This window comes from Mus caroli, chromosome 6, assembly GCF_900094665.2.
Source record: "Mus caroli chromosome 6, CAROLI_EIJ_v1.1, whole genome shotgun sequence".
NCBI classification, from domain to species: domain Eukaryota; kingdom Metazoa; phylum Chordata; class Mammalia; order Rodentia; family Muridae; genus Mus; species Mus caroli.
The window spans coordinates 69,186,550-69,212,704 of NC_034575.1; the positions used below are offsets into that span (position 1 = coordinate 69,186,550).

Consider the following 26,155-nt stretch of genomic DNA (forward strand, 5'->3'; position numbering starts at 1 on the left):
TTTAAAAACAGGAGGATATTTAATCCATCCCACACGTCCCACGAGGAGATGAAGGGAGCTACAGGAAAGCCACTACCTATGACAGAAGGGTGCTGCTGACTTCACGTTTATTCCTAGGGTCTCCAGACCTGATGTTTTACCGAACTATCTGTTCTTTGATACTTGCAGCAATTCAAATAAGGCATCCATCTGTAAGAGTTCTGCCCGCTGATGCTGAAAGGGAAGAAGTGTTGACCACAACGTGCTGCCGGAGACAGACAGCGCAGAACATCAGGGCAGACAGGCTCCTTNATGGTGATGCAGCCAGAATCCATAAAAACTGGACTGGGGCAGGAATCTTTCAGTCAGTCTGTGTTCAGCTACAGCTTCAGTATTTTTATTTACCATCTTCAGCCATAGCCCTTGGGAATAAAAACCCAACAAGGCATTCAAGCCCCCTGCTGGTTGGTTTCATCATTGTCCCGCCTCTTCCAAATCTGTCAGAAATAGAAAGTGATCTCTTCAGTGAGCTGGCCATCAAGTAACTATTCTGTGCAGAAAACAGACAGCAGGACACCGATACACACACCAGTCTCAAAAACAGTCCGCACTGTCCACAACAGTCCCTTTCGCTCCATTTTCATTTCCCACTCCCCCGTGACTTTTCTTCCATCCTTTTTCAGTTATTTATTATTCAAGGTGTATGCGTGTTCACCTGCATGTATGTATGTGCCCACCGTGGGCATGCCTGGTGTGCACACAGGTCAGAAGACAGCTTTGGATCTCCTAGGACTAGAGCTACAGATCTCTGCTAGTTCACAAAGCCACACACACACTTCTTTTCTTCCTTGCTGACTGATAGGCTTCCATGCTTTTCCTTTCTGTAAGTCTGACTGGCTTCCGGAGCCACACAATCTGATCCCCTTACACTCAAAGCACCGGGCCCTGCAAGCAAGGCTACAGCAGCTCCACTTCCTGCGTTGGCCCACACCCACCTGAATGTACGCCTCAGACAGTGTGATCATCTGGGGCAGAATGTCTGTCACCTGGAGGTCTTGTAATTCATACCACTTGCCAGTCCCCTGCACAAAGCACAAAGAGATGGGTTAATGGCTCTCCAAAATCAGAGGTTAAAAATGACCACAGCCAAGAGACAGACACATCAGAATGGCCACTAAACATCAGCAAGAGCCAGGAGGATGGTTCGTAACCTTGGCTAGACCTGATTCAACGAACAGTTCAGGCAACCTCAATTCCTGTGGAGGAGCCTTTGAAGTACAATGAAGTCCCAAACATTCTGCTTTCCTTTCTGTCCTTTCTCTGCGTGTTTGTATATAAGGGTGCCCTCACGTAACCAGTCTAGCATCAGATTTTCTCTTTAGCCAAGGAGGGACGGCCTTGAACTTCTGATTCTCTGCTTTTACCTCTGGAGTACAGGCATTAGAGTGTATGTCACCACACCCAGTTTATGTGGTGACTGGAATCAAGCTTAAGGTGTTGTGCACACTGGATACCCCATCACTTGAGCTAAATCCCCAAACCCATTTCTACCCTTCTGGAAAGGAATTTAGGTGGCCACTCAAAAGGAAAAAGAGAAAGCCCTCTAATCTCTAATGTCTTTTTTCCTGTCCAAAAAAAAAAAAAAGGTAAATCAGACAAACTCCTAAAAAAGTACATGAATCTAGCTGCTAAGAACCTAAAAGTAGACATTCTCCCCCTCTCAGAGAAGCAACAACAAAGAATGAAGTAAGGCACCTTGGTGGACACTGCAGACCAGTGATGCCCACACAGCCACCACCTCACAGGATGCTGCATGAGGTGGACACTGCAGACCAGTGATGCCCACGCAGCCACCCCCCTCACAGGATGCTGCATGAGCAAGGTTTCGGGATGCGTGCAGATGCAGCCAGACATCTGACAGATGAAAAGGCTGTGATGATAGGTTGTTGCATTTATTATACATACTCTGAGTTCAAAATACAGGGGCAACAGAGAAAGTGCAGGCCCACTTCAGCAAGTCCCTTTCTGGTTCTAAGATTAGTTAAGCACACAGGCTTTGAGGCCAAATATCTAACCACAAATCCCAATGCTACTGGCTTGTGTGAGAGCTAAGCTTTAAGGACAGTAAACCATTAGTCCTAGAGACATTAACCAAGTTAAAACAACCTACACTAAATCCTGTGTTTGTACATATATCCTGTGGATGCTTTTATTTTCAGCTTAGGCACACTCTTAAAAAAGTTTTAGTTCAGCTAGGTAGTAATGCCTGTGATCCTCGAACCTAGGAAGCTGAGGGTGGGACTGCCTCAAGTTCTCAGCCAGCCTGGGCTACAGAGTGAGACCTAGTCTCAAAAACGATGCCATAAAAAGACAAAGCTTCAAAACCAAAGCTTCAAAAATGTAAATTTCAAACACATCAAAGGGTCTTGTTAAATAATGAAGTGTTCCACGGGGTTGGGACTCTGCCATTGTAAGGAGCCCTGAGATGGTACCACTGCTGCTGGGCTGAGAAGTCACTCTGGCTGGTGGGGCTCTGACTCAGAACAGAAGTTCTCAACCTTGGCTGGGTATGAGAATCCTCAGGAGACCCTCAGAGCACCTAACACTTCATTATACATCCACATAATCTAAGGCAGTTTCCTAATTAACTAGGATCAATAGTTTGGATTTAAGGAAGGGTGTAACAGCACTGTAGGGTCTGTGGCTACATCCCTGGCCTCTACTCCAGTTGAAAACCAGTGTCTACTGTGACTGTGCTGGGGCAGAGCCAGCACTCAGGACCTCAGAAAGCTTCAGGGAACATCTAACAGTAAGACAGAACTAAAGCCATTGCCTCTGGTACATAGAGAGCTCTGAAGCCAGGCCCCAAAACCGGCGAACAAGCTCAAAGTCAGCACAGGAGCACCACCTATTCTGCAGCTCTGGGCCACACCACTCACATGATGAAGCACGTGGATCCTGTAGGAGCCCTCAGAGGGCTTGCCATCATGCACGATGTTGGCAATGAGATCATAGGTGGTGTTCTTGTGGACGGCTTGGACTTCTTCAGATAAGTATTCTCTCAGATCCACATTTCTGGAGATAAAAAACAAAGTAAGTCAGACCATGGCTGTGAAGTTAGAGATGTGCCCCATACAAATGAACAAATGAACCACACACAGAACTATTGACTTGTTAACTTTAGGGTCCTACCTCTGCGAGGGTTTGCAGTGCCAAAAAAGTTCCAGTGAGTTGAATTTACATTTTTCAACAGCAACTACTTATCTCAGGAAAATTCCCTTTAGAAGCAAGTCTAGGAGCCCAAAGTGCAGGCTCTGTGCTCACCTGGACCTGAATGGAAATCTTGGCTGTCACATGACGGCTGTGAATTTAAGCAGGTTACACAAGGAATGTGACTCCTCTGCCTGCCCTGGGAGCAATGAGCTGAGCAGGGGCTTGACCACAGGATTACCTGGGAGTCCACCTTGCAGCTCCAGGATTCAGGCAGCACCTGTCCTTTGCCCTCAGGCACCCTACAGGAAGACTGACTCCATGCTATGCCACCACTGTGACCACCTAATCTGAACACTAGGCAAACCATCAGCCTCTCACTTGTCAAGGACCTTACTGCTTTCATTCTTTCAGTGAAGTCAGAGGTAAAGTCCTTACAAGCAACACAGCTCACATTAAGTAGCAGGTATGAAATGGGAGTTCATTCAAGGCTTCTAGACTAGGAAACCAGCACTGAAGAAAAAATGGGTCCAGAGAGCCAGCTGCCTTCTGTTCCTTTGTATGTGTGGTGTTGTTCCTGTGTGACACGCAGATGAATGTGAATGCTTGGAGAAGTGAGATAAACACCTCAGTTCCTCTCTTTCTTATTTTTTATGCAAGGTCTCTCAACCCATCTTCTGCTTTTCAAGAGCACAGCACACACATGTGGTGTACACACACATGCTGACCAAAGCACTCACATACAAAAGTGATGCATACTCTCTGGATCCACTTTCCTCAGTGCTGCTTTCCTAGTCTAGAAGCCTTGAATAAACAAACTCCCATTTCATGCCTCTGCTACCTATGTGAGCTGTGTTAATTGTAATGATGTAAAATAAACCGTAGCCAGACACACACCTTTAATTCCTCAGGACGAAGAGGCAAGAGGATCTCTGTGTGTTCAAAGTCAGCCTGGCCTACATATTGAGATCCAAAAAAACAATGTAGGGACCCTGTCTCAATAAAGGTTTTTTTTAAAACAAATCTAAAACACTTAGGAAAATGAGTCTACTGGTCAAGTGGTCACCATGCAAGCCTGGTGACCTGAGTTTGATCCCTGGGATCCACACAGTGGAGAAGAAAACTGAATCCTCTAAGTCATCCTCGGTTTCCCACATATGTGCCACGGCTTACAAACATCCATGCGGGTCTAAGTGCACACCAGAAACAAAAGAAATACAATGTAGGAATTTCTATGTAAAGAAGTCGTTGGGGCTGGCAAGAGGGCTCAGCAGGTAAGAGCACTGACTGCTTTTCCAAAGGTCCTGAGTTCAAATCCCAGCAGCCACATGGTGGCTCACAACCACCCGTAATGAAATCTGTTTTTTTGGTTTTTTGTTTTGGTTTTTCGAGACAGGGTTTCTCTGTATAGCCCTGGCTGTCCTGGAACTCACTTTGTAGACCAGGCTGGCCTCGAACTCAGAAATCCGCCTGCCTCTGCCTCCCAAGTGCTGGGATTAAAGGCGTGCGCCACCACCGCCCGGCCGTAATGAAATCTGATGCCCTATTCTGGGGTGTCTGAAGACAGCAACGGTGTACTTATTATAATGATAAATAAATCTTTTTTTTTTTTTTTTTTTTTTGGTTTTTCAAGACAGGGTTTCTCTGTATAGCCCTGGCTGTCCTGGAACTCACTCTGTAGACCAGGCTGGCCTCAAACTCAGAAATCTACCTGCCTCTGCCTCCCAAGTGCTGGGATTAAAGGATAACTAAATCTTTAAAAAAAAAAAAAAGTCATTGAGTCCTATTCTAAGAATAGATCTCCTGTTTTCTAATTCTCCGGAGCAAGCTGTCCAAAAGGCAAGCTACTGAAGTCACAACTCCCAGATGCACAAATGAAAACAGCCACACTCCAGGCCACAAGGAAAGCTAGGAGGGTAAGCGTTCCAGCAGCTACTGAACAGGACCACCTGCTGCAGCCCCCTTGGAGCTGAAGCACACTGGTGATGGTGATAACTCACAAGAGACTAGCTCTGTCATACATCCTGACTGATGGGATTTGAAAGACAGTGCTTCTGGAGTCCCACTAAAGAGAACAGACAGGTGGCTTCTGTGTTCTACTTGTCATGCAAACAGGCTGGTGGCAAAGAACAGGAAAAAGATGTGGGGGTAAGGAGGAGCTGGAGACATGGCTCAGGTTAAGAGCACTGGCTGCACTTGCAGAGGACCCAGGTTCATTTCTCTACACCTACATGGTTCACAACCATCTGTAACTCCAATTCCAGAGGATCCAGTGCCCTCTTCTGACCTCCATAGGCTCTAGATGCACAGTAAACAGACACACATGCAGGTAAGACATTTACACACATAAAGTTAAAAAATTGTGGGCTAGAGAGATCGCTCAGCGGTTAAAAACACTGATTGTTCTTCCGGAGGTCCTGAGTTCAAATCCTGGCAACCACATAGTGGCTCATAACCATCTGTAATGAGATCTGATGCCCTCTTCTGGTGTGTCTGAAGACAGCTACAGTGTACTTACATATAATAAATAAATAAATCTTTAAAAAAATGTATAATATTCTTTTAAAAAAGAAAATTCTCTTGTATTCCTCACTAAGAAATTCTCCTACATGGCAGCTGCCACACACTTAAAATTCCAGGTTGAGGAGGCTGAGCCAGGGATTCGCAAGTTCTGCAAAGACCAGGCCTGATTTTCATAGCAAAATCCTGTTTCCAAATTTTAGAAAAAAAGAAAAAAAAAGGTGGATAAAATTCAGATAAAGCTCTTTGATACAGTGCTGCCTGGCCTCTCAGTGTGTAGTAGTTAAGAGGAGAGGATCCCCAGGACGCCCTCTCCCCACTATGTGCTATCCCAGATGCTCAGGAGGAGAGCAGACCTGGAAGGAGGAGCCTTAGGGCTCGTGCCAGCTCAGTCGCATGGCCCCGAGGGCACTCCCCACTAAGCCACTTCTCCAGCCCAACACTTTAGACTGCACAGAAACCAGAACTGGAAATATTTCCAGAGCGGAAAAACAGGCAATGCTGCTGGTGTGAGGAAAGTGAGAGGAAATGGGAGGAAAAGAATCCAAGAGGGAAGCACCTGTCCACTACTGCCCCAAACTGCTTTGTTATACCGACCAAAATGAACAACCTCCCAGTCACTAGAAAGCTGAGCATGTCCTAGGCACTCCCGAGTTGAGCATCACAGGCTCATACACAGCCTTCTCTCTGCCAGGCAGGCTTAAGACACTGCCCTTCCTCCAACCCCAGTACCCAAATGCTGACACACACTCACTGTCACACAACCATGAGGTTTCTCCACACACTCAGAGAACTTCTTCAGATCGTGTAAACACTGTCTCCTGGAGCTGGAGAGATGGCTCAGCAGTCAGGGTAACCAGCTGCTCTTCCACAAGAATATGTTTGATTCCTAGAATCCTCATGGGGGCTCACAAGTGTCTACAACTACAGTTACATGGAATTTAACGGCCTCTTCTGGCCTCTGTGGGTACTAGGCATGCATATGATACAGACATATGTGTGTGTAAAGTATCCATACACATAAAATTTTTAAAATTAAAAACAGCTGGGCATGGTGGCGCACACCTTTGATCCCAGCACTCAGGAGGCAGAGGCAGGAGGACTTCTGAGTTCGAGGCCAGCCTGGTCTACAGAGTGAGTTCCAGGACAGCCAGGGCTACACAGAGAAACCCTGTCTCGAAGAAAAAAAAAAAAATTAAAAACATTGGCTCTTTGGAACTGAAAACCAATGGTCTATCCTAATGAGATCTTTCTGAATTAGAAGGCAGCCAACTAAAACCATCTGGTATACTTCTGGCTCCTTCAAAATAGCCATGGGAATTCAACTGCAGGGTAAATTAAAAAGTCCCATATTAAAATCTGTAACTTATGACAGTCTGCTATCATTATTACATGCTTGTAATTACAGAACTAGAAAGGCAGGAGGCAGTAGAACAAAAGGTCCAAGGTCATCTTAGAATTACAGTGACTTCAAAGCCAGAGTGGGCTATATGAGACTGAATCTCAAATAAGCAAACAAAGAAATGGCTGGATCTAGGGAAGCATCCAGCTTTAGGGATCCTTCTAGCAAGAGCCCCATGTCTATGATGTAGGAAGCTGTTCTTACACTCCCCAACCACGTCAGTCCAAAAGAAACAACATGGAAGGACTTCCAAACTCCTGGCCAGATGTGCAGCTGCAGATTTGGGAGGCTGAGGCAGGAGTTTCAGGAGTTCAAGATCATTTTGTCAAGTCCAAGAACAGCCTGGGGTACCTAAAACCCTATCTAGAAAAGAAAGATGTGGGGGTACCCCAGCACAGGGAAGCAGGGCGATACACACGTGATAGGGAAGTTGACAATTGTTGGATTCTTCTCCACAAAGAAGTTGTTCTTAGTAAATCTCTTGATGCAAAAGATTAGATACGGAGGCAGCTTGGTGAGCTGGAAGCGTTTCAGGAAGTTCTCCTTATAAGTCTTGTATTCCTACAAAGACAATTTGATGTCATCATTGCCACCACTCAGGAGGTACTTACTAGAACAGGCACCAGCACTCAGGAGATACTACAGTGGGGGCTTGACCTTTGTTCTGGTTTTTAAACACAATTCTGCATCACACCTAGACTTCAAAAGACACCCAGTCTCAGAAATCACAAATAAGGCTAAGATTAGCAGTGTGGCAAACACTAAGTAAGATACCTTGACAATGGGCTATGTCAGCCAGTATATGATCACGTTGCTGAAACTAGTATTACAGCTGTGTGGGCTCAGGCAAACACAACTATCTAATCTAATGAAAAAGTCAGTTAAAAGCTGAATTTCCACCATACAGATCTTACTTTACTCAAAATGGAGGAAAATGTCTTGACTTAGCAGCAGTGAAACACCCTTAGTATTCCAAAGGAGGTGGCTGTCAACTTCTCACACCCCTCCTGTGTAAAGACCTGGGCTGGGGGTGTAGCTCTATGGAAAACCGTGTGCTCAGCACACAGGACTCACTGACGTATCTCAAACCAAAGCACACATCTGAGAAAAAAATCTCCAAGCTTGTGTAAGCAGTCTAGTGTGTCACATGTCCAGTAAGCTCGCTGTATGGCCAAGGGGAAAGGGAAGGGCGGGGCACCTGTCTAGGCCAAGGGATGGAAAGCTGGTGAACACTGAGTCTAGGCCGAGGGATGGAAAGCTGGTGAACACTGAGAGGCTCTGCTTTGCTTTTCCTTTTACATGTATGGGTAATTTGTCTGTCTATGAACCATGTGTGCCCACAGATGCCAGAAGAGGGAGCCAGCTCCCCGGAACTGGAGTTACAGATGGTCATAAGATAGCACGTAGGAGCTGGAAATTGAACCTAGGTTCTTACAAGAACCACTCTTAATCCCTGAGCCATCTTTCCAGCACTGTGAAGAGTTTTTCTTCTTTCTTTCTTTCTTTCTTTCTTTCTTTTTTTTTTTTTTTTTTTGGTCATTCGAGACAGGGTTTCTCTGAATAGCTCTGGCTGTCCTGGAACTCACTCTGTAGACCAGGCTGGCCTCGAACTTAGAAATCCGCCTGCCTCTGCCCCCCGAAGTGCTGAGATTAAAGGCGTGCGCCACCACTGCCCGGCATGAACAGTTTTTCTTTATACAAATTTTTATCCTTGTCTGGGTATATAGCCCAATAGAGCACTTACCTAACATACAAGAGGCCAAGGCTCAAACCTTAGTATGGCAAAAAACTCACATTTACTTAAGAGACCGGAATGAAAGACTAATTGTAACTAGAGAGAAACAGCCAGACAAGGCTTCCTGCGGAACTGACTGAGTTCAGAAGGGATGAAAACAGACTTCTCCAGAGATCCACAAGCTGCCCAAGAAAATAGAAAATATTTTCATTTTATTACGTGTGTGTGTGTGTGTGTGTGTGTGTGCATGCACTCTCTCTCTCGTGAGCATGTGTTAGAGAAAGAGAGAGAGAAGAGAGAAATGAGAAATGTTGGGTGAATGTGAGTGTACATATGCTACAATTCACGTCTGGAGGCCAGAGGACAATTTTCAGGAGTCTGTTCTTTCCTTCTACTGCAGGCTGCAGGCATCGGACTAGGGTCTCCAGGCTTATGTGATAAGTACTTTTACCTGCTGAGCCATCTCCTAGCACTCAAGAAAATACTGATTGAAAATTATAATCTGCCTACTTCAAAACCCTCTGGACAATGACCTTACTAAACAGCAAGTGAGAGACTCCCTTCTCATTCTCTGATTCTGCTAGTGAGGGACTACAGGCTGTTTCCCTTCCAAACAGCAGACTCATTAGAAGGGCATCTAGAAAAATGGAGAAATGTTTACAAAGGAAGGCGTTTGGATCTTCCTCTAAAACGTTAGCAAAATAAAATAGAGTGACTTGTCAAAAAACCAATGGTACAGTGTCTAGACTGCCCTTCCAGCTCAGTAAGAGAGAAACACTGAGCAAAAGGGGGCGGAGAGAAGAGGGTCCCCACTCCACCCCAGGAGATGGCTTCCCAACAGACCAGGGACATCACTTCCAATACTGCCCACAATGTGCTGCTTATGGGTAAGCATCCATATTAGTAACAAAAAACAAGAGCAATAGACAAATTAAAAATAATTGTTGAAGCTGGAAATGGTGACCTACACTTGTAAGTCAGAACTTGAGTGTTGGAAGGCGAATCACGAGTTCAAGGCTCGTTCTACACAGCAAGTTCTAGGCTAACTTGCCTAGATAAGACCTTAACTCAAAAAACAAAACCATAAAAATAATAATTTTTGAAAGATGAGCTTTCTGTATTTACTGTTTCCAAACATCTAAACTTCCCACCTCTCTCTACTCAGATACAGGCATGAGCCATGGAGGAAGGGGCTCTAAGTTAAGAGTTAAACGCGGGGCTGGGAGGCTTGAGAAAGGCAATACACTTAGTGCATATATGAGACGTATGCGCTGGGGAATGCCTACAACATGTGTAAGTATATGACATGTGTGTAAAGACAAGGTGGCTGGGGAGTGCCTGGTCTGGGAGAGCTTGCCTTCTACTTCTGAGGCCCTGCCGCTAACACTGTGAAAAGGATGAGAAAGTTAAAAACAAAGCAAACGAGCAGGCAAGGGTGGCGACCTGGTTACCTTCTCCGTGATGCCGTTGAACTTGGCCAGGATGTTGAAGAGAGGCACCTGGGGGATGATGAGCTGCTCCTTCTCATCCTTATAGAGCGGGGCCGTGGGAAGGTCCAGCGTCAGATACATGAANGTGGACTCTACCATCGTCTCTTGGTACTCGTCATTGTGGAGCAGCTGCTCTTTCTCTTCCGCTGGCTGGAAATGAATGAGAATCAAAGAGGAAAGGAGTATGAGCATGGAGCTAAGCCAGAGGACACTGTGTCCTGTGTGGGAGATGTACTCACATCTTCTTTAGTCCAGAGCTCAGGCAGCTGAATTCAGAACCAGCCCCTGACAATGTTCATTCAAAAACTGATGGCACGTGTGTGCCTATGTGTGTCATGAAACTAGAAAGAGGATGGTCAAACAGGACAAGAGCTTGTGTGACATGAAGCAAAAAGAGGAACTATTTGTGGAGAAACCTGGCAGGAAGAAGCCAATGGGAACAGGGACGGCAATAGAGGAGGGGCTTAATTAGAACCAAGTATAGTGACATACATGTTTAGAGATGACACCATCAAACCTGTTACTTTATAGGCCAACTTTTAAAGACAAATTTGCTATCCACCTTCTAAGAGGTTTTATTTACATACCAGACTGTCTTAGAAGTTCTCAGATTACACAAGAAGCACTCAGTGGTCAGACCACTTTAACCAATGGACTACCAACCACAAACTCTGAGGTTACAGCACATTACCACAATAAGGCCAGAACTGTGAGTGTTTTGTGGAACTTCCTTGTGGGATACTTTCTGTCCACTCTCTAAGCTCCTGTGCTTTCCCAAGCCCCTGAGGTAGCATGTATCAGGCTAAAACTCTGTTCTGGACACTCACCAGATCAGGATGAGGAAGCTTTTTGGTGAAAATTCTCATTGATCCCTGGAAAACATCATTCACAATAGCTGTACAAGTAGAAAGATAAATAAAACGTCTGTGAGTCCAGAAAGCATGACGAGAACACATCCCCACCGTCTAAATTTCTGGCATAAACAAGAATCTCCTGGTGTAAGACTCACGCTCTCTCTAAGCACAGAAGCTTCACTTTATAACAGCTATCGTCATGGTAATGGTATAGTAATCTAAGTAGTTACATTATACCTCTTCCACAGGACACTCTTTGACCACTGGGCTGGGTCATGAAAAACAGAAAATGTGCATTTGAAATGAATGTGTGACTTACACAGCTTAAAGACACACATGTGTGTGGAGGGAAGGATGGTGGGAGGGATGGAGGGAGACAGAGACAGAAGGAGAGTGGGAACGAGCTTGAGTGCTGAGGAGCTGGCCCAGCAGCTGAGCACTTGTTGCTCTTACAGAGAGAACCCAGGTTTGGTTCCCAGCGCCCACATGGTGGCTCACAATCACTCGGAACTCTAGTTCCTGGGGCTCCAATGATATCTTTCGACCTCTGAGAGCACCAGGCACACACATGAAACACATAACAAAAAGCAGGCGAGCCAGGTGTGGTGGCGTACTCGTTTAATCCCAGCACTTGGGAGGGAGAGGTAGGCAGATTTCTGAGTTCGAGGCCAGGCTGGTCTACAAAGTGAGTTAGTTCCAGGACAGCCAGGGTTATATACAGAGAAACCCTGTCTCGAAAAAAAAAACAAAACAAAACAAAACAAAAAAAAGCAGGTTAAATATTCATACATGTAAAATACTTAATATTTTTAAAACTATCAAAACTGATAGATAGAACAGTCAAAACTGAGCTAGAACTGGGTACGGCAGCTCACGCCTGTCATCCCAGCACTTGGGAGGAGGAAGGGGAATATCAAGAGTTCAAAGGCAACTTCAGTCACATAAGACCCTGCCTCAAAACAAAAAACAAACTAAACTACGAAAAAATAGGCAGAGGTAAATGGTTTGATGAATCTAGAGCTTTCCATCAAGCATGCAAACCTGAGTTTGATCCCGGCACCACTCACCCTTTAGAAAGCTGGGTAAGGCAGTCCTTACCTCTACTGCCAGTCCTGGACCTCCCCACTACACACACACACACACACACACACACACACACACACAGTGAAAAGCAGTTCAACCAAGAAATTTCTCATAATCACACATGCCTTTGAAGGGAGACAATATGGAACTCACACTGGACAGGAGAGAAATGACTAACACAACACAGTAAAAACCCAAAGCTTGCATGGGCTCCTGGAATCCCAGTGAGACACAAGTTAGAGACCAGAGAGAATGAGCATGGCTGAGTTTACCTCATGGATAGGACAAGCATTCTAGAGCAAAATACTACACTCCATCACCAGCAAAGCCATGGGAACACAGAGGACAAGAGGGCTGGGTGGGACAAGCCTGTTCTCAGGCAGTGCAAACAGGAAGACGATTAGGAGTTTGAGGCAGCCCAGGCAACATGACAAGACCCTATCTCAAATCAAACACCACACATACACACACACTTAATCAATCAAATAAAGAAGAACACTAAACTGCCTACGTCTCCAGAACAACTCTCCTGGACCTGAAGTCTATGAGCTCTAAGCTACAACTGGTATTCAAAATAAACATCAAATGACCACTAAACCAGAGAGGCTGAGGGTCAGAGGGACATTTAGTGTGAGAATCTAGGAGACCAGCTTTTTGCCTCCAGGTACAGGTCTTAACATTCAGCTCAGTCCTTCACTAGCTCTAGCGCTGGCAGAAACCTAAGGGTCTAGAACATAATTCCCCAAGTCTCCATTTTAAAATGGGTCAAGATTTCCAGGGCATAATTATATCCATTTCTGAACTGTAAAAACATGCTTTGGCTAATGGGTGGTGGTACTTGTCTTCAATCCCAGCACTTGGGAGGCAGAGGCAGGTGATCTGTGTGAGTTCAAGGCCAGCCCGGTGTTTAGAGCCAGTTCCAGAACTACACAGAAACACTGTTTCAAAAAAGAAAAGCAAGGGGCTAGAGAGATGGCTCAGCAAGAGCACTGGCTGCTCTTCCAGAGGTCATGAGTTCAATTTCCAGCCATCCCATGGTGAGTCACAACCATGGGATTCTGGAGGTGTACATGCAGATAGAGCCCTCATACCACCACTACCACCACAACAAAAAAATGAGCTTTCCTGGGGCTTGCCACACCCTGCTCTCTAAGGGCTCTTGTACTACACACAAGTGGAGTTCATAAACTCATGCAAGTAAATAAAATTTTAATCTGGCCAGGTGGAGGTGGCGCACACCTTTAATCCCAGCACTTGGGAGGCAAAGGCAGGTGGATTTCTGAGGCCAGCCTGGTCTACAAAGTGAGTTCCAGGACAGCCAGGACTATACAGAGAAACCCTGTCTCAAAAAACAAAAAAACAAAATACAAAAAAAAAACAAACAAAAAAAAAACCCTTTAATCTGAGCAGGTGAGGGACTTTAACTGATAGTCAAAAACTATTAATGGACAAAGTGCTATTTCAATAAATGCACACAGAGTGCAATGAGGACTAGCTGAGGCTAACTGGCATATCCATCTCTGAACATGTATCATTCCTTGTGCTCAAAACATTAAAAATCCTATCAGCTACACTGAAATATACAGTTAGTGGCTGTCACCACTGTTACTGTACTCAGTCAAGAACATTGAGAGCTCCTCTTCCTGCTAACTCCTTTATCTGAGCCCATCTAGCCTCAGGCCTCTGGTAACCAGGATTCTACTCTGCTGCTGGAAGATCACTTCTGGAGTGATAACACACAGTCAAGACTTCGGTCTGGCTTCCTTCACTTAACATAATATCCTCCAGGCATTTCTGCTTAAAACACCACTGGGGCCTTGTAATCTTAGTATTTGGGAGGCTAGGTCAGGAGGATCATAAATTCGAAGCCAGTCTAGGCTACGCAGCAAGACTGTATTTCAAAGATTAAATAAATAAATAATACAAAACAAACTAGGAAAAACCAGGCTGAGAATATAGCCACATTCTAACTAAACACAGAGCGAGATCTATGCAGGCCTAGTGCAGCCTAATGGCACACACCTGTAATCCCAACATTTGGGAGGTAGAAACAGAAGGATCAGGAGTTCAAAGTCATTTCAGCAGAGGAAACTAAGACAGGAGGAACCTGAGTTCCAGGATAGCTTGGGCTGGGGCAGGACTCTGTCTCCAAATGAGGAAGGTAGTGTACTACACGCTAACCCTCACCTGCTCCCCCAACCCCAAAGTGAAGAATGAAAAGGACAAGCTAGGCAGTGGTGGTGCACACCTTCAATCCCAGAACTCAGGAGGTAGAGTCAGGCGGTTCCTGAGGCCAACCCAGTTAGTCTACAGAGTTCCAGGACAGCCCATGCCACATAGAGAAACCCTGTCTCAGAAAAAAAAAGAAAGAAAGAAAGAAAGAGAGAGAGAGAGAAGTTGTAAAAAAATGTTGAGAAGAAAATAGGGCTCCTTTGCCAAGCATCGTGACTTACTCTTTTTCTTCTTCTTGGTGCCTCCCAGAGCAGAGTGCAGAGCATTCAGAAACCANGACAGGAAGTCAACTCCATCCCCTGGGAAAAAGGGAGAGGAACATCTTGAAGCTCAGAGGCAGGAAGGAACTCAGCATGGACTGGCTGGCCTCCTCATCCTCTCCAGCCACTAGTCACATCCCAGACTCCTCTACCTGACCACAAACACCCGCACTCCTCAAGGTCTTCAGTCTTCACTTTCTCTCAAGGTACTTTGGTGACCCTGTCATTGTCCCAGAACGTATTTCATCACCCTGTGACAGCAATGAATGAAGGAAGACCTTGTAACATCCACTTCTCCAAAGCAGCTCTGACTGCCTCCCTTCCCTATCTTACAAAGACTCTAGTGTTTCAGGAAGGTGACTTCTGGTGCTAGTATTAAAAAGGCATCTACATACACTGTGGAACAAAGGATTCTGGGAACAAGCAACATTCCTGGCCCATGATAAGAGTGACTAAGAAGAGACTAACTGCCTGCCTCTCAATTATTTCTGGGATAATGGCTACTAAATATCTGCCTCTCTGCTCATCTAGTTAAAATCTATAAGACTTTATAGTCTTCTTTAACTTCATCAACCTGATTCCAAAGGCCTGACAACTCTACAAAATTACTTCCCTCCACTCCCCCACACCACTATTTAATTACAATGACCACAGCAAAAACTTCTACATAAACACCACATACATCTAAGCAAATGACAATACCCAGGTCTCAGACACTGGAGAAAACTGTGCTTCACTGACAACAACCTGTGCTCTGACAGAAGAAACTAGGTAAGCGGAAGTTTATTCTTAGGGTTAAGGTTTATCTGCAACTCTCTAACCAATTAAGCTTTAACTCTGCAAAGCTGTCAAAAGCTAAAGGGAAGGCTGACAGATACAACCTTCCATGGCACACAAAATAAACTTCTCTACAAAAATATCGTAGCTTGTTGCAGCCTTGGCATAGAAATGAAACAGCCCATTGCTTGTATGAGGATCTGAGTTCAGTTCCCAGCATCCACAGTGGACTGCTCACCACTGCCCGTGACCCCAGCTACAGGGGATTCAACACCCTCTGGAATCCACGGACACCTGGACAAATATGCACAGAGCCACCCACCCATACACATTATTTAAAAATAAAACAAATCTTAAAGATCAAAACCACCTCAGAGTTGGTCCAGAAACAAAATGCTTTATGAATCTAGATGTTGGAATCTGATAGTTATAGCACATGAGGTGCTACTGGCCTTGTTGTAAACGGTGAAACACTGTGCTCAAATGGCTCAGTAACTTCTACTCATTTGGGAATAAATCATGGGGTGCTGATCAATAAACACTGTCTATTCCCAAGTGACTCTTTCTCTCTGTTATCCTAAAATCCTAAACCCCAAGACGCTCAGCTCCATACCTACTTTCCTTATCATCGTCTACTGCTCCTTTCCTTAAATACCTGAGACTCTGAAAGCCTTTACTAGACAAGCATGGTGGCACACGCCTTCATTTTCAGCATTAAGGATGCAGAAACTGGTGGCTCTGTGAGTTCCAGGCTTGTCTGATCTGGTTTACACAGTAAGTTCTAGGACAGCCAGGGCTGCAGTGAGACCCTATCTTTTTTTATTTTTTTTTAAAGGAAGGAGGAAGAAGAGGAAGAAAGAAGGAAGAAGAAAGGAAGGAAGGGAGGAATGGAGGGAGGAAAAAAAAGGTGTGTGGAGTAGAGATGGCTGGAGAGATGGCTCAGCACTTTAAAGCACTTGCTGCTCTTTCGGGGGGACCCAGGTTTCCTAGTACCCACATGGTAGCTAACAACTGTCTATAATTCCAGTTTGTGGGGAATCTGACACCCTCTTCTGGATCTTCAGGTACCAGGCATCCATGTTGTACACAGACTTATACATACAGGCAAAACACTTACACACATAAAATAATAAATTTTTTTAAAAGCAAGCCACTAGATTTTCCCTCTAAGCAATTTATCAGAATAATGGAGTTTTTATTTTGTTTTTGGATTTTTGGGGAAAAGACCTCATGTAGCTAAAGGTGACTTGGACTCCTGTCTCCACCTCCAAGGTGCTGGGACTACGCACGTGTACCACCATGCCCAGCTCAGAATAATGTTTCTCAAACACAGATCTGACATCACACTTTTGTGTCAACTGATTCTCAACCTTGTTAAAATATAATCCAATCTTTTTACAAAGACACATAAACTGAAAAATCCTCCTTTCCAGCTAGCACCTTGGCTCTCCACTGACCATGGAATCCGAGATATGACTACTTACTCTCTGTGCCAGACACTTTTGTGCATGCCAAACTATACACTGGCACCTCCATGACTGCCAGCCTGGAATGCCTATTACCAACCCACCTCCTTCTCTTCTCCCTACCACTCAGGACTCTTCCCAGATGCTCCCACGAGGAGGACACTCTGCCTTCTCTGATCACAGCACTTAGCACACTCTGACTACCTTCTTAAACAACTACCCTCCCCATTTAGCCAGGGGGCTCCTAGAATAATCACAGTCCTGATCACCACAGCGCTAAAACTCAGCAAGAAAAGCAAAGTGTAGGATGACCCAGTACTGGGGAGACAGAGACAGGCAGAGTTTGAGTTTGAGGCCAGCCTGGTCCACACAGTGAGCTCCAGAACAGTCAGGGTTCCAGAGTGAGTCCTTGTCTCAAACACAAAAGGATGAACAAATGGATGTGCTGTGGTGCTGCATAGGACCCGGAGACTTCACCCAGTAGCAGTCAGAACTGGACTCTGAGATGAGAGTGAGCCAACAGTTCCCTGAGCATCCAATGGGGAACATGTCACAGGTGGGGAACACAGCACAGGTGGCAGCTGCTCACCAACAACACGCTCTTGCCCAGGTTTCCCCACAAACAATACCACTATTTGCCAAATGAAACAGTTTGTATTCGCTCAGCTGCAATCTCTTTGGTTTCTCTGCATAGGACCCACTGATCAGAGAAGAATGAAGAGCCTAATCCACTATCCATGGAACAGTCCCTTCAGTTCCTATCAGGATTCACTGCAAAGTGGAAATGAATGTGTTCAGCAGTCTTGATACGCTGTCCGTAAGTCAAAGAGAGGAGGGTGACTTGTCTCTCACCTTGTTTGGTAATTTGGAAAGTCTTCTTGCTGCAAAGTACGACAGCCTGAAGCATCTCATGAGGAGAGACATGCGCCTTGAAGTTTCGGGGATTCCAGAGCTTTCTCATCAGCTCTCCAAAACGCTGAACCAACAAGAACATGATGTCCCCCGGAGGACGCTTGATGTTCTTGTAATTGTCTTCCTCCAGGAAGTAGTTCCGAAGAGGAGGAACATTAGATAGAGCCTGGAGATCAAACACTCTAGTTAACACAAAGCCCCTTGAGACCAAGCTGTTCTAGCTATCATTCAAACAAAGCCTGGGATGGGCCTAGGATGTCCTTAAAAAGTTCAAAAGCGCCAGGCAGTGGTGGCGCACACCTTTAATCCCAGCATATGGGGTGCAGAGGCAGGCGGATTTCTGAGTTCGAGGCCAGCCTGGTCTACAGAGTGATTTCCAGGACAGCCAGGGCTACACAGAGAAACCCTATCTCTGAAAAAACAAACAAAAAAAGTCCAAAAGAAACTGACCCTCTGAAAATGATGCCAGAGCTCAGAGCTCAGTAAAATGTCCTTCACCGAGTCACACAAAACAAAGGCTGCCAACTTTAGTGAACATGTACACCAAAAAGGACTTTAAAAGAAAGGCTGTGAGGCTGGCGAGATAGCTCAGCGGTTAAGAGCGGTGACTGCTCTTTCAAAGGTCATGAGTTCAAATCCCAGCAAACGCATGGGTGGCCCACAACCACCCGTAATGAGATCTGATGCCCTGTTCTGGCGCATCTGAAGTCAGCTACAGTATAATAATAAATAAATCTTAAAAAAAAAAATGAAAAAGAAAGGCAGTGCAACTCTGGAATCCCAGCACTTGGGAGGCTAAGACAGGAGAACTACCACAAGTATGAAGCCAGGCTGGACAATGTAGTGAGTACAGGTCAGCCTGGGATACAGAGCAAGGCTCTATCTTAAAAACAAAAACAAGACCACAGAACCAACTAAATAAACAAACAAAAAAGCAAACAGTCACCGGGTGTGGTGGCGCACACCTTTGATCCCAGCGCTCGGGAGGCAGAGGCAGGAGGATTTCTGAGTTCGAGGCCAGCCTGGTCTACAAAGTGAGTTCCAGGACAGCCAGGGCTACACAGAGAAACCCTGTCTCGAAAAACCAAAAAAAAAAAAAAAAGGAAAAGAAAAGAAAAAGCAAACAGTCATAAAAAGTACTTTTGAAAACTGTATTCAGGGCTGCATTCTGCTCTTGCAGGGGACCTCCAGGATCCATGTCTGGCAGCTCAAAACTGCCTCTAACTCCAGCTCCAGGGGACCCAACACCTTTCTTTGGACTCCACAGATACCTGAACTCTCACATGTACATGCCCACATAGTACATACATGCACACAGAAAGGAAGGAAGAAAAGAGGAAGGGAAGGAGGGGAAGAGGGAGAGAAGGAAATACAAGCAGCATGTTTAATTTTGGCATTGCGGAGTAACAGAGTCCACCTGTTATTACCTAGAAACTTCAGGAGCCTTAATCTAGAGCCTGAAAAAATCCCTCAGCATGTGGCAGCCACCACCTTGACTAGACAGACAGGAGCATTCTGCTGGTTGCAGAACAAATGCTCAAGTGGCGCCCTCAGACAGACCTTCTGCCTGCACTGTCTAAGAGAACAGGAATTTCTTGGCGGCCTTTACACTGCTTCCATCTTTCCTCCCCAGTGATCTTCCTTGAGCCTACCTGCAGCACAGCATTTGCATAGTCGTTGGCTTTTATGTTGTTCAGTCCCACGATCCCTGGCAGGTAAGTGGTACCATCATATGCCCGGGACAATTTGGCTTGCTTATCCAAGTTTGCAATTTGCTGCTTTGTGAAAGTAGGCTTCAACACATACGTGATATCCTCCAGCGAGGAATCAATGACTGCTTGTGGACGTTGTACATCGTGGTGCGCACTAGGCTCCGCACCACGATGTACAACGTCCACAAGCAGATTACCATCATGAACTTACTTTGAAATCTTAAATTTATTTCACCTTTTTGCTCTCCCTCCAAATACTTCCATGACCTCTTGTAGGGAGGGCACTTTCCAGGGATTCTTGGGATAGCTCACAAAACAACGTGGCCCCCACAGCAACCTGGGACACATACCGTGATATCCTCCAGCGAGGAATCAATGATCTCATAGTTGTCAGGAAGGCAGTAAAACTTGAGAGTGTGGAGGTTGAGGAAGACATGGTGGCTGAACTGGACACTGTGGATGTAGGCATGAGACTTTAAGCCCCGGCCTGTGGGGACAGGGAAAAGGCTATGAGAGAAAGGCCTAGAAAAGCACAAATCAGGTCTACCACGTTAAAAGCAGAAACCAAGTCCTCTGCCTCCCATGAAATTAATCCTCACAGAGAGAACCAGGAAGAACAGGAAGATGTAAGTTAGGGGATCAGTTTCAATATAAAGCAGACACATAAACCAACTTTTCACATGTATCAAAAATTAGGAACAGCCAAAAGTACATTATTTGATAAGTAAATATACAAATACATATGGATACATGCTGGGCAGGGTGACACACACCTGTGATCTCAGCATTAGGGAGGTGACAGGAGGATCAAGACCTGGTCTACACACGTGCGCACACACACACACACACACACACACACGTTACTTACTTACTTACTTACTTGATGGCAAAAAAGTTCAGTAAGGGCATTTGACACTAAGCCTAATGACCTGAGTTTGACCCCTAGACCCACATGATTAGAAAAGGTAGAAAAAGAACTAACTCCCACATACTGTCCTGACATCTACACAAGCACACAAAGGCACCCACAAATATACATATACGTATATAGAAATAACAACGTTTAAATGTAGTAAATCATTAGTAACTGACTTTGGAAACAGACATGGTGGCAGCACGTATAACCCTAGCACTCAGGAAACCCAGGGCCTGGGGATGCAGTTCACTGGTGAAGTACTTGCTAGCACGTTTGAACCAATACCAATACCAAAAGGAAGGAAGGGAGGGAGGGAAAAAGAAAAAAGAAAGAAGCTTAGAAACTTATTGTTTGGAGAGCTAGTCTGTTTTCACACATCATTCTCCCTTCCAGATGTGCTCAACTCTGACCAAGGAGGGAACCTTCTCCTCTTTCCTGGAAATAAAGATTGGGGGGGGGGGGGAGCTTCACAAAGTGAACATGTTTATTCTCCTGGCCGTTTCCTTACCTTGAAAGTACTTGCCACACACCAGGCAGGCGTATGCGTTGATGTGCGAGAGAGAAATGGAACAGAGTTTCTCAAAGTCGAAGTCCAGCACACTCCTGCGAGACAGAGCACAGCACAGTGGCAGGGGTGAGGGGGCACTGACTCTGTGTTCTACCATGCCACGCCCCCTCCCAACACACACACACACATACACACACACACACACACACACACATACAAAAGAGAAGGCTGTAGCAACCACACACAAACCACATACCTCTAGCACACCACCACAGCAGGCTCAAACTGTCTGCATCAAACACAAACACCCAGGACACACTTTTTCATTATATTCAAAAAAACCAGTAGATCCACATTTGGCAAAGCTAAAGCTGTATCTCCACTAAACATGAACAGACTTTTTTCCCTAAATGACAATATGACAACTATTTTACATAGCACTGACACTATATTTGGGATTAGTAATCTACATAGATTATATGTAAATATTAACCACAGTTTATAGAAACAAGTTTCAATAAACTGGCTGAGGCCTGCTCTGGCTACATAAAGAGTTCCATATCAGCCTGGATGACACAGTAAGAGGTGGAAAGCAGAAAGAACCTTCCATTACAGTCACACTCTTTGCAGGGAAAGCAACAAATAGGACTAAAGTAAGAGCCCATGAGCATGGGGAGAGGACCTCAAGTGTGAACACATCCTCTTAGAGACAAAACATTCTGCCAGGCATAGTAGCACAAACCTTTAATCCCAGCACTGGTGAGGCAGAGGAGGGTGGATGTCTGTGAGTTTGAGGCCAGTCTAGTCTGCACATTGCATTCTATGCCAGTTGGGGTTACACAGTGAGATCCGGGCTCAAAAATAAATTAAAATTTTTATTTATTTATTTATTTATTTATGGTTTATTAAGACTGAATTCCTGTGTGTAGCCTTGGCTGATCTGGAACTGGCTCTGTAGACCAGGCTGGCCTTGAACTCATAGAAATCCACCTGCCTCTGCCTCCTGAGTGCTGGGATTAAGGCCATGCACCAATATGCCTGGCTATAAAATCTTATTTTTTGTTTAAAAGAAGGGGGAGGGGGGGCTTGGGGATTTGAAAAGGAAAGGATTGGGGAATTTTGCTCAGTGGTTAAGTACTTGCCCAGCAAGCACAAGATCTAGCACACCAAAAGAGAAAGAGAAAAACCACAGGATAGAGGAGGAGGGATGAGAGAGCAAGCAGGTGGGAAAGTTTAAGACAACACAAAGCCACGGTATCAGTGCTGAGCAGAAAGAGACAAGAAGGTTTTATGTCCACTGAACCCACAAATGTGAGATTCCATAGTAAATATTAACAGCTGTACTGCTGAGGGACCACTAGCCACATGTGATTATTGTTAATTAAATTTAAGTTTAGTTCCGGGGCTGAGGTGGTAAGGCACGTCCAGCATAAATGCCCTGGATTTGATTTCCAGTGCCACAACACAAGCAAACTAAGAAATTAAGTGTTTCAACTGCATAAACCGTATGTCAAACCACCAAGAGCCTCGTGTAGCCTGCGCTTCCCACAGCAAACATCCCCTCTCAAGAGCAACTGCTGATGGGTTTGGTGGGGCACCTACAATCCCTACGCTCAGGGCTGAGGTTGGAGAGTTAAGAATTCAATGTTTGCCTGGGCCATATATCAGAACCTTGTTTCAAAAAACAAACAACATTTTAAAACCCAATTCTCTGTTGTGGAGAGTTCTATTGGAGAGCACCATTCTAGAAGATAGGTCGAGGACAACTGAAAAACCAGAGAATATACAAGAAAAGAGGACTGTCTCTGCCATACAAAAACAAGGAAACAAATCAAAACCTTGGGGACGGGAAGAGACGGCTCAATGGTTCAGAGCACTTGCAGACAGGTAGACTTCAGTTTGCAGCACCCACACAGCCACCCACAAGTTCACTTCAAAGGGAGTTGGGGCCTCTTATGGCCTCCACAGGCCCCTCATGCACATGACCTTGTGCAGGGGCACACATACACATAAACAACAACAAAAGTCTAGGAACTCTCCTCTGAGAACCCCATGCCCATGCTCTTTAGTGTGTCTTACTTTCTTCTTTTAAAACTAATAAAATTTATTTTAAAATATAAAACTCAGTATTGACTTTTTTTAAGTCATCAAAATAATTTAACTATTTAGTTAAATGCCTCTTAAATATACATGATATCTTCTGAAGCTAAAAGTAATACACACTCAAGCAGTTTTTAAAATCCGTGCCTTTCTTGTAAGCTCTTTCACTTAACCTGTGTGCTGAAGCTGATATTAAAGTGGTGGTGCATGCTTTTAATCCCAGCGCTCAGGAGGCAGAGGCAGGCAAATCCCTGAATTCAAGGACAACAACCTGGTTAGGTTCTAGGACAGCCAGGGACCACACACACACACACACACATCTCAAAAAACAAAACAAAACAAAAACCGCAGTCTGCCACTATAAAGGGAAAACATGGCTGAGCATGGTGAGAAGGACAAGTTTCTAGGCAGACAGGCATAAAAGGAGGAAAGTTAGAATGCTTCAATGCTCAGTTTAGAGAATTTTCTACTGTATTCTGCATCTCAAAATCTTCTGATGGGGCTCGAGAGATGGCTTAGCAGTTAAGAGCACTGGCTGCTCTTCCAGTTGTTCAATTCCTAGCACCCACTCACAACTATCTGTAACTCCAGGTCCAGGGGATGTGGTACTCTCCCACACAGACATCCATGCAGCTCCAGGGGATTTGACACTCTCACACAGACATAAAGGCAGGCAAAATACCAATATACATAAAATTAAAAGTAAATTTTAAAAAATCCACTGATTGTGTTTGTTTGCATAGTATTGGTGATTAAACCTTGGGCTTATGACATGTCAGGCATCTGCTCTACTACTGAGATACATCACCAAATCTTGCCCTCATCCTTTCTATATTACTGACCTATTAATGGTATCCAAGTACGGACAGTGACGACTCCTCCGGTCTTCAGAATCCACTCGGCCATTCTTTGCTGAGGAGAAATCCATACAGGCTTTTAAATGGGAAACTTGTGCTGGAAAGTAACTCAGTGGTAGAACACTTAACACACAGGCAAGGTCTGCTCCAGCATCACAAACGGAGGACTGGAGGCTCTCCTCAAATCACAGGTACAAAACAAACAAACACACACACACAAAACAAAATCACCGAAATGGGGACATTTGATCACTAAGATTGGGAGAGTTTGATCACTACAGTTAGGTTCTAGGACAGCCAGGGACCACACACACACACATCTCAGAAAGATGAGCTTTTCCTTTTCCTTTAGTGACAACATTCAAAAAAAGGCCACTAATGAAATAAGTTGCAAACTAAGAGTAGGCCTATTACATATATATATAAAACCAATAAAAGATTAATTTATATATTACATAAAGGAATCCAGGCAAGTGAGATGGCTTAGTAAAGGTGCTTGCCACCAACCCAACTATCTGAGTTCAATCCCTGGGACACACAGGCTAGGAAGAGAGAATGGACTCCCACAAGTTGCCCACTGACTTCCACACATATACCATGGTACATGCATACACATAAATAAATGCCAGGCATTGGTGGTGTACACCATTAATCCTAGCCCTTGAGTGAGTAGGCTAGGTGAAATCTCTGAGTTTGAGGCCTACAGAGAAAGTTCCAGGACAGCCAGGGCTACTTAGTAAGAGCCTGGCTAAATAAGTAAATAAATAAATATCAAATGGGCAGGAAAAGTATCATGAAATATATCACAAGTACTAAGATAAGCTGGATATCCTTAAATCTACTTTTAGTCCAAGAACTGTGCTGGTTCTGAGAGTTAATCCTAACGTGTTAACTCTAACTAAAGTTAACCCTCATGTGTTAGCTTGACACAGCTTCATGGATGCTGACAGAAGCCACATGATCACAGACTAAAACAAAGAGTCTACTACAGCAATAACAGTACCCTATTATATGACATCTTTGCCAGATCCTAGAGTTAAGTCCCATAACAGACTAGAAAAAGAACCAGTGCTTATAATGGGTTGCCTTACAGAAGATCCCTGCCCTTAAAGAAGGAGATTATATCTTCTTGTGACCTTACTCCCTCCCTATTGCACTATGGAATAATACTATCTGTCTCCCAAGGCTGGTCATTACATCAGCATCCTTTACAAGACAACATGGAACAACCCCCATGCAAAACCCAGGAGGAGCAGAATTGTCTCCAAACTATTCAACTAGTACAAAGTCAATACTTGAGTCGGGTGCACTGGGACTCGACTAATGGCCTTATTCCAAAAATTACAGCATGACTCTGACTCTTAGGAATTTGTGGGGGTAAAAAACCGAAGAAGGGTCCATCTGTACAGTCGTCAGTAGAGCACCTGACCCACGTAGGCTATTCGTTAATAGGGAAATGCTGTGATGAATTATGACAGGCAATCCAGTCTGCTGGATTCAAGCCTGGTCAGGGAGGCAGAAGAAAGGAAAAGTAAAAAGCAGACAAAAAACTGGGCATCTCAGACTTCAAGAAGGGGAAGCAAGAGTCTAAGGCCATCTCTGGTTACAACTTCAAGTTCCTGAGACCGGTCTTTAAAAATATAGGAGGAGAAAGAAGAAAGCAGGCAAAGGAAGAGGACGCGCCCGGCCCGGCCCCGCGCACCTCGCACCTCCCGCTCGGGTTCCGAGTCTTCATCAGCCTCGCGCTCACGCTTCACCCTCACGACCGGGAGCGCGGGCGCCGGGACCTCTCGCGCAGCCGGCTCGGCCTCCCGCTTCACGCGGACCGGGCTACCCCGGGAGCTCGCCNCCTCGGGCTCCTTCTCACGGTCTCGCTCCTTCTTGATGCGACCCGAGCTGCCACGAGACTCGGACTCACGCTTCCCGCGGGTGGAACCATGGGACTGCCGCTTGGACCGGCTGGACATCGCCACCACCAGTTAGGAGCTTCCGCGCCGGCGCCGCGCACGGGCAGCAAGCAGCCAATCAGAAGTCGAGATGGCCTCAGAAACGCAGCTCGCTACGAGTCGCTGTGAGGGACAATACAGGCTTATAAAACGTTATAAACGCTGCTGGCCCAACCGAGACAGTTTCGAATATATT

At 45.2% G+C, this 26,155-nt stretch overlaps 1 protein-coding gene across 1 annotated transcript; it reads right to left on the bottom strand.

The window, feature by feature from the left end:
- On the bottom strand, positions 1 to 26,057 carry Usp39 (ubiquitin specific peptidase 39). Its single transcript, XM_029478556.1, has 13 exons — positions 25,716 to 26,057; positions 23,999 to 24,068; positions 21,057 to 21,151; positions 19,992 to 20,119; positions 19,573 to 19,734; positions 17,861 to 18,086; positions 14,727 to 14,804; positions 11,164 to 11,231; positions 10,298 to 10,486; positions 7,530 to 7,672; positions 2,919 to 3,054; positions 975 to 1,061; positions 1 to 476 (listed from the first exon to the last, which is right to left on the bottom strand). The coding sequence occupies exons 1-13, from the start codon at positions 25,978 to 25,980 to the stop codon at positions 429 to 431; spliced, it is 1,695 nt and encodes a 564-aa protein (XP_029334416.1). The 5' UTR covers positions 25,981 to 26,057; the 3' UTR covers positions 1 to 428.
- Positions 26,058 to 26,155: the final 98 nt, after the last annotated feature.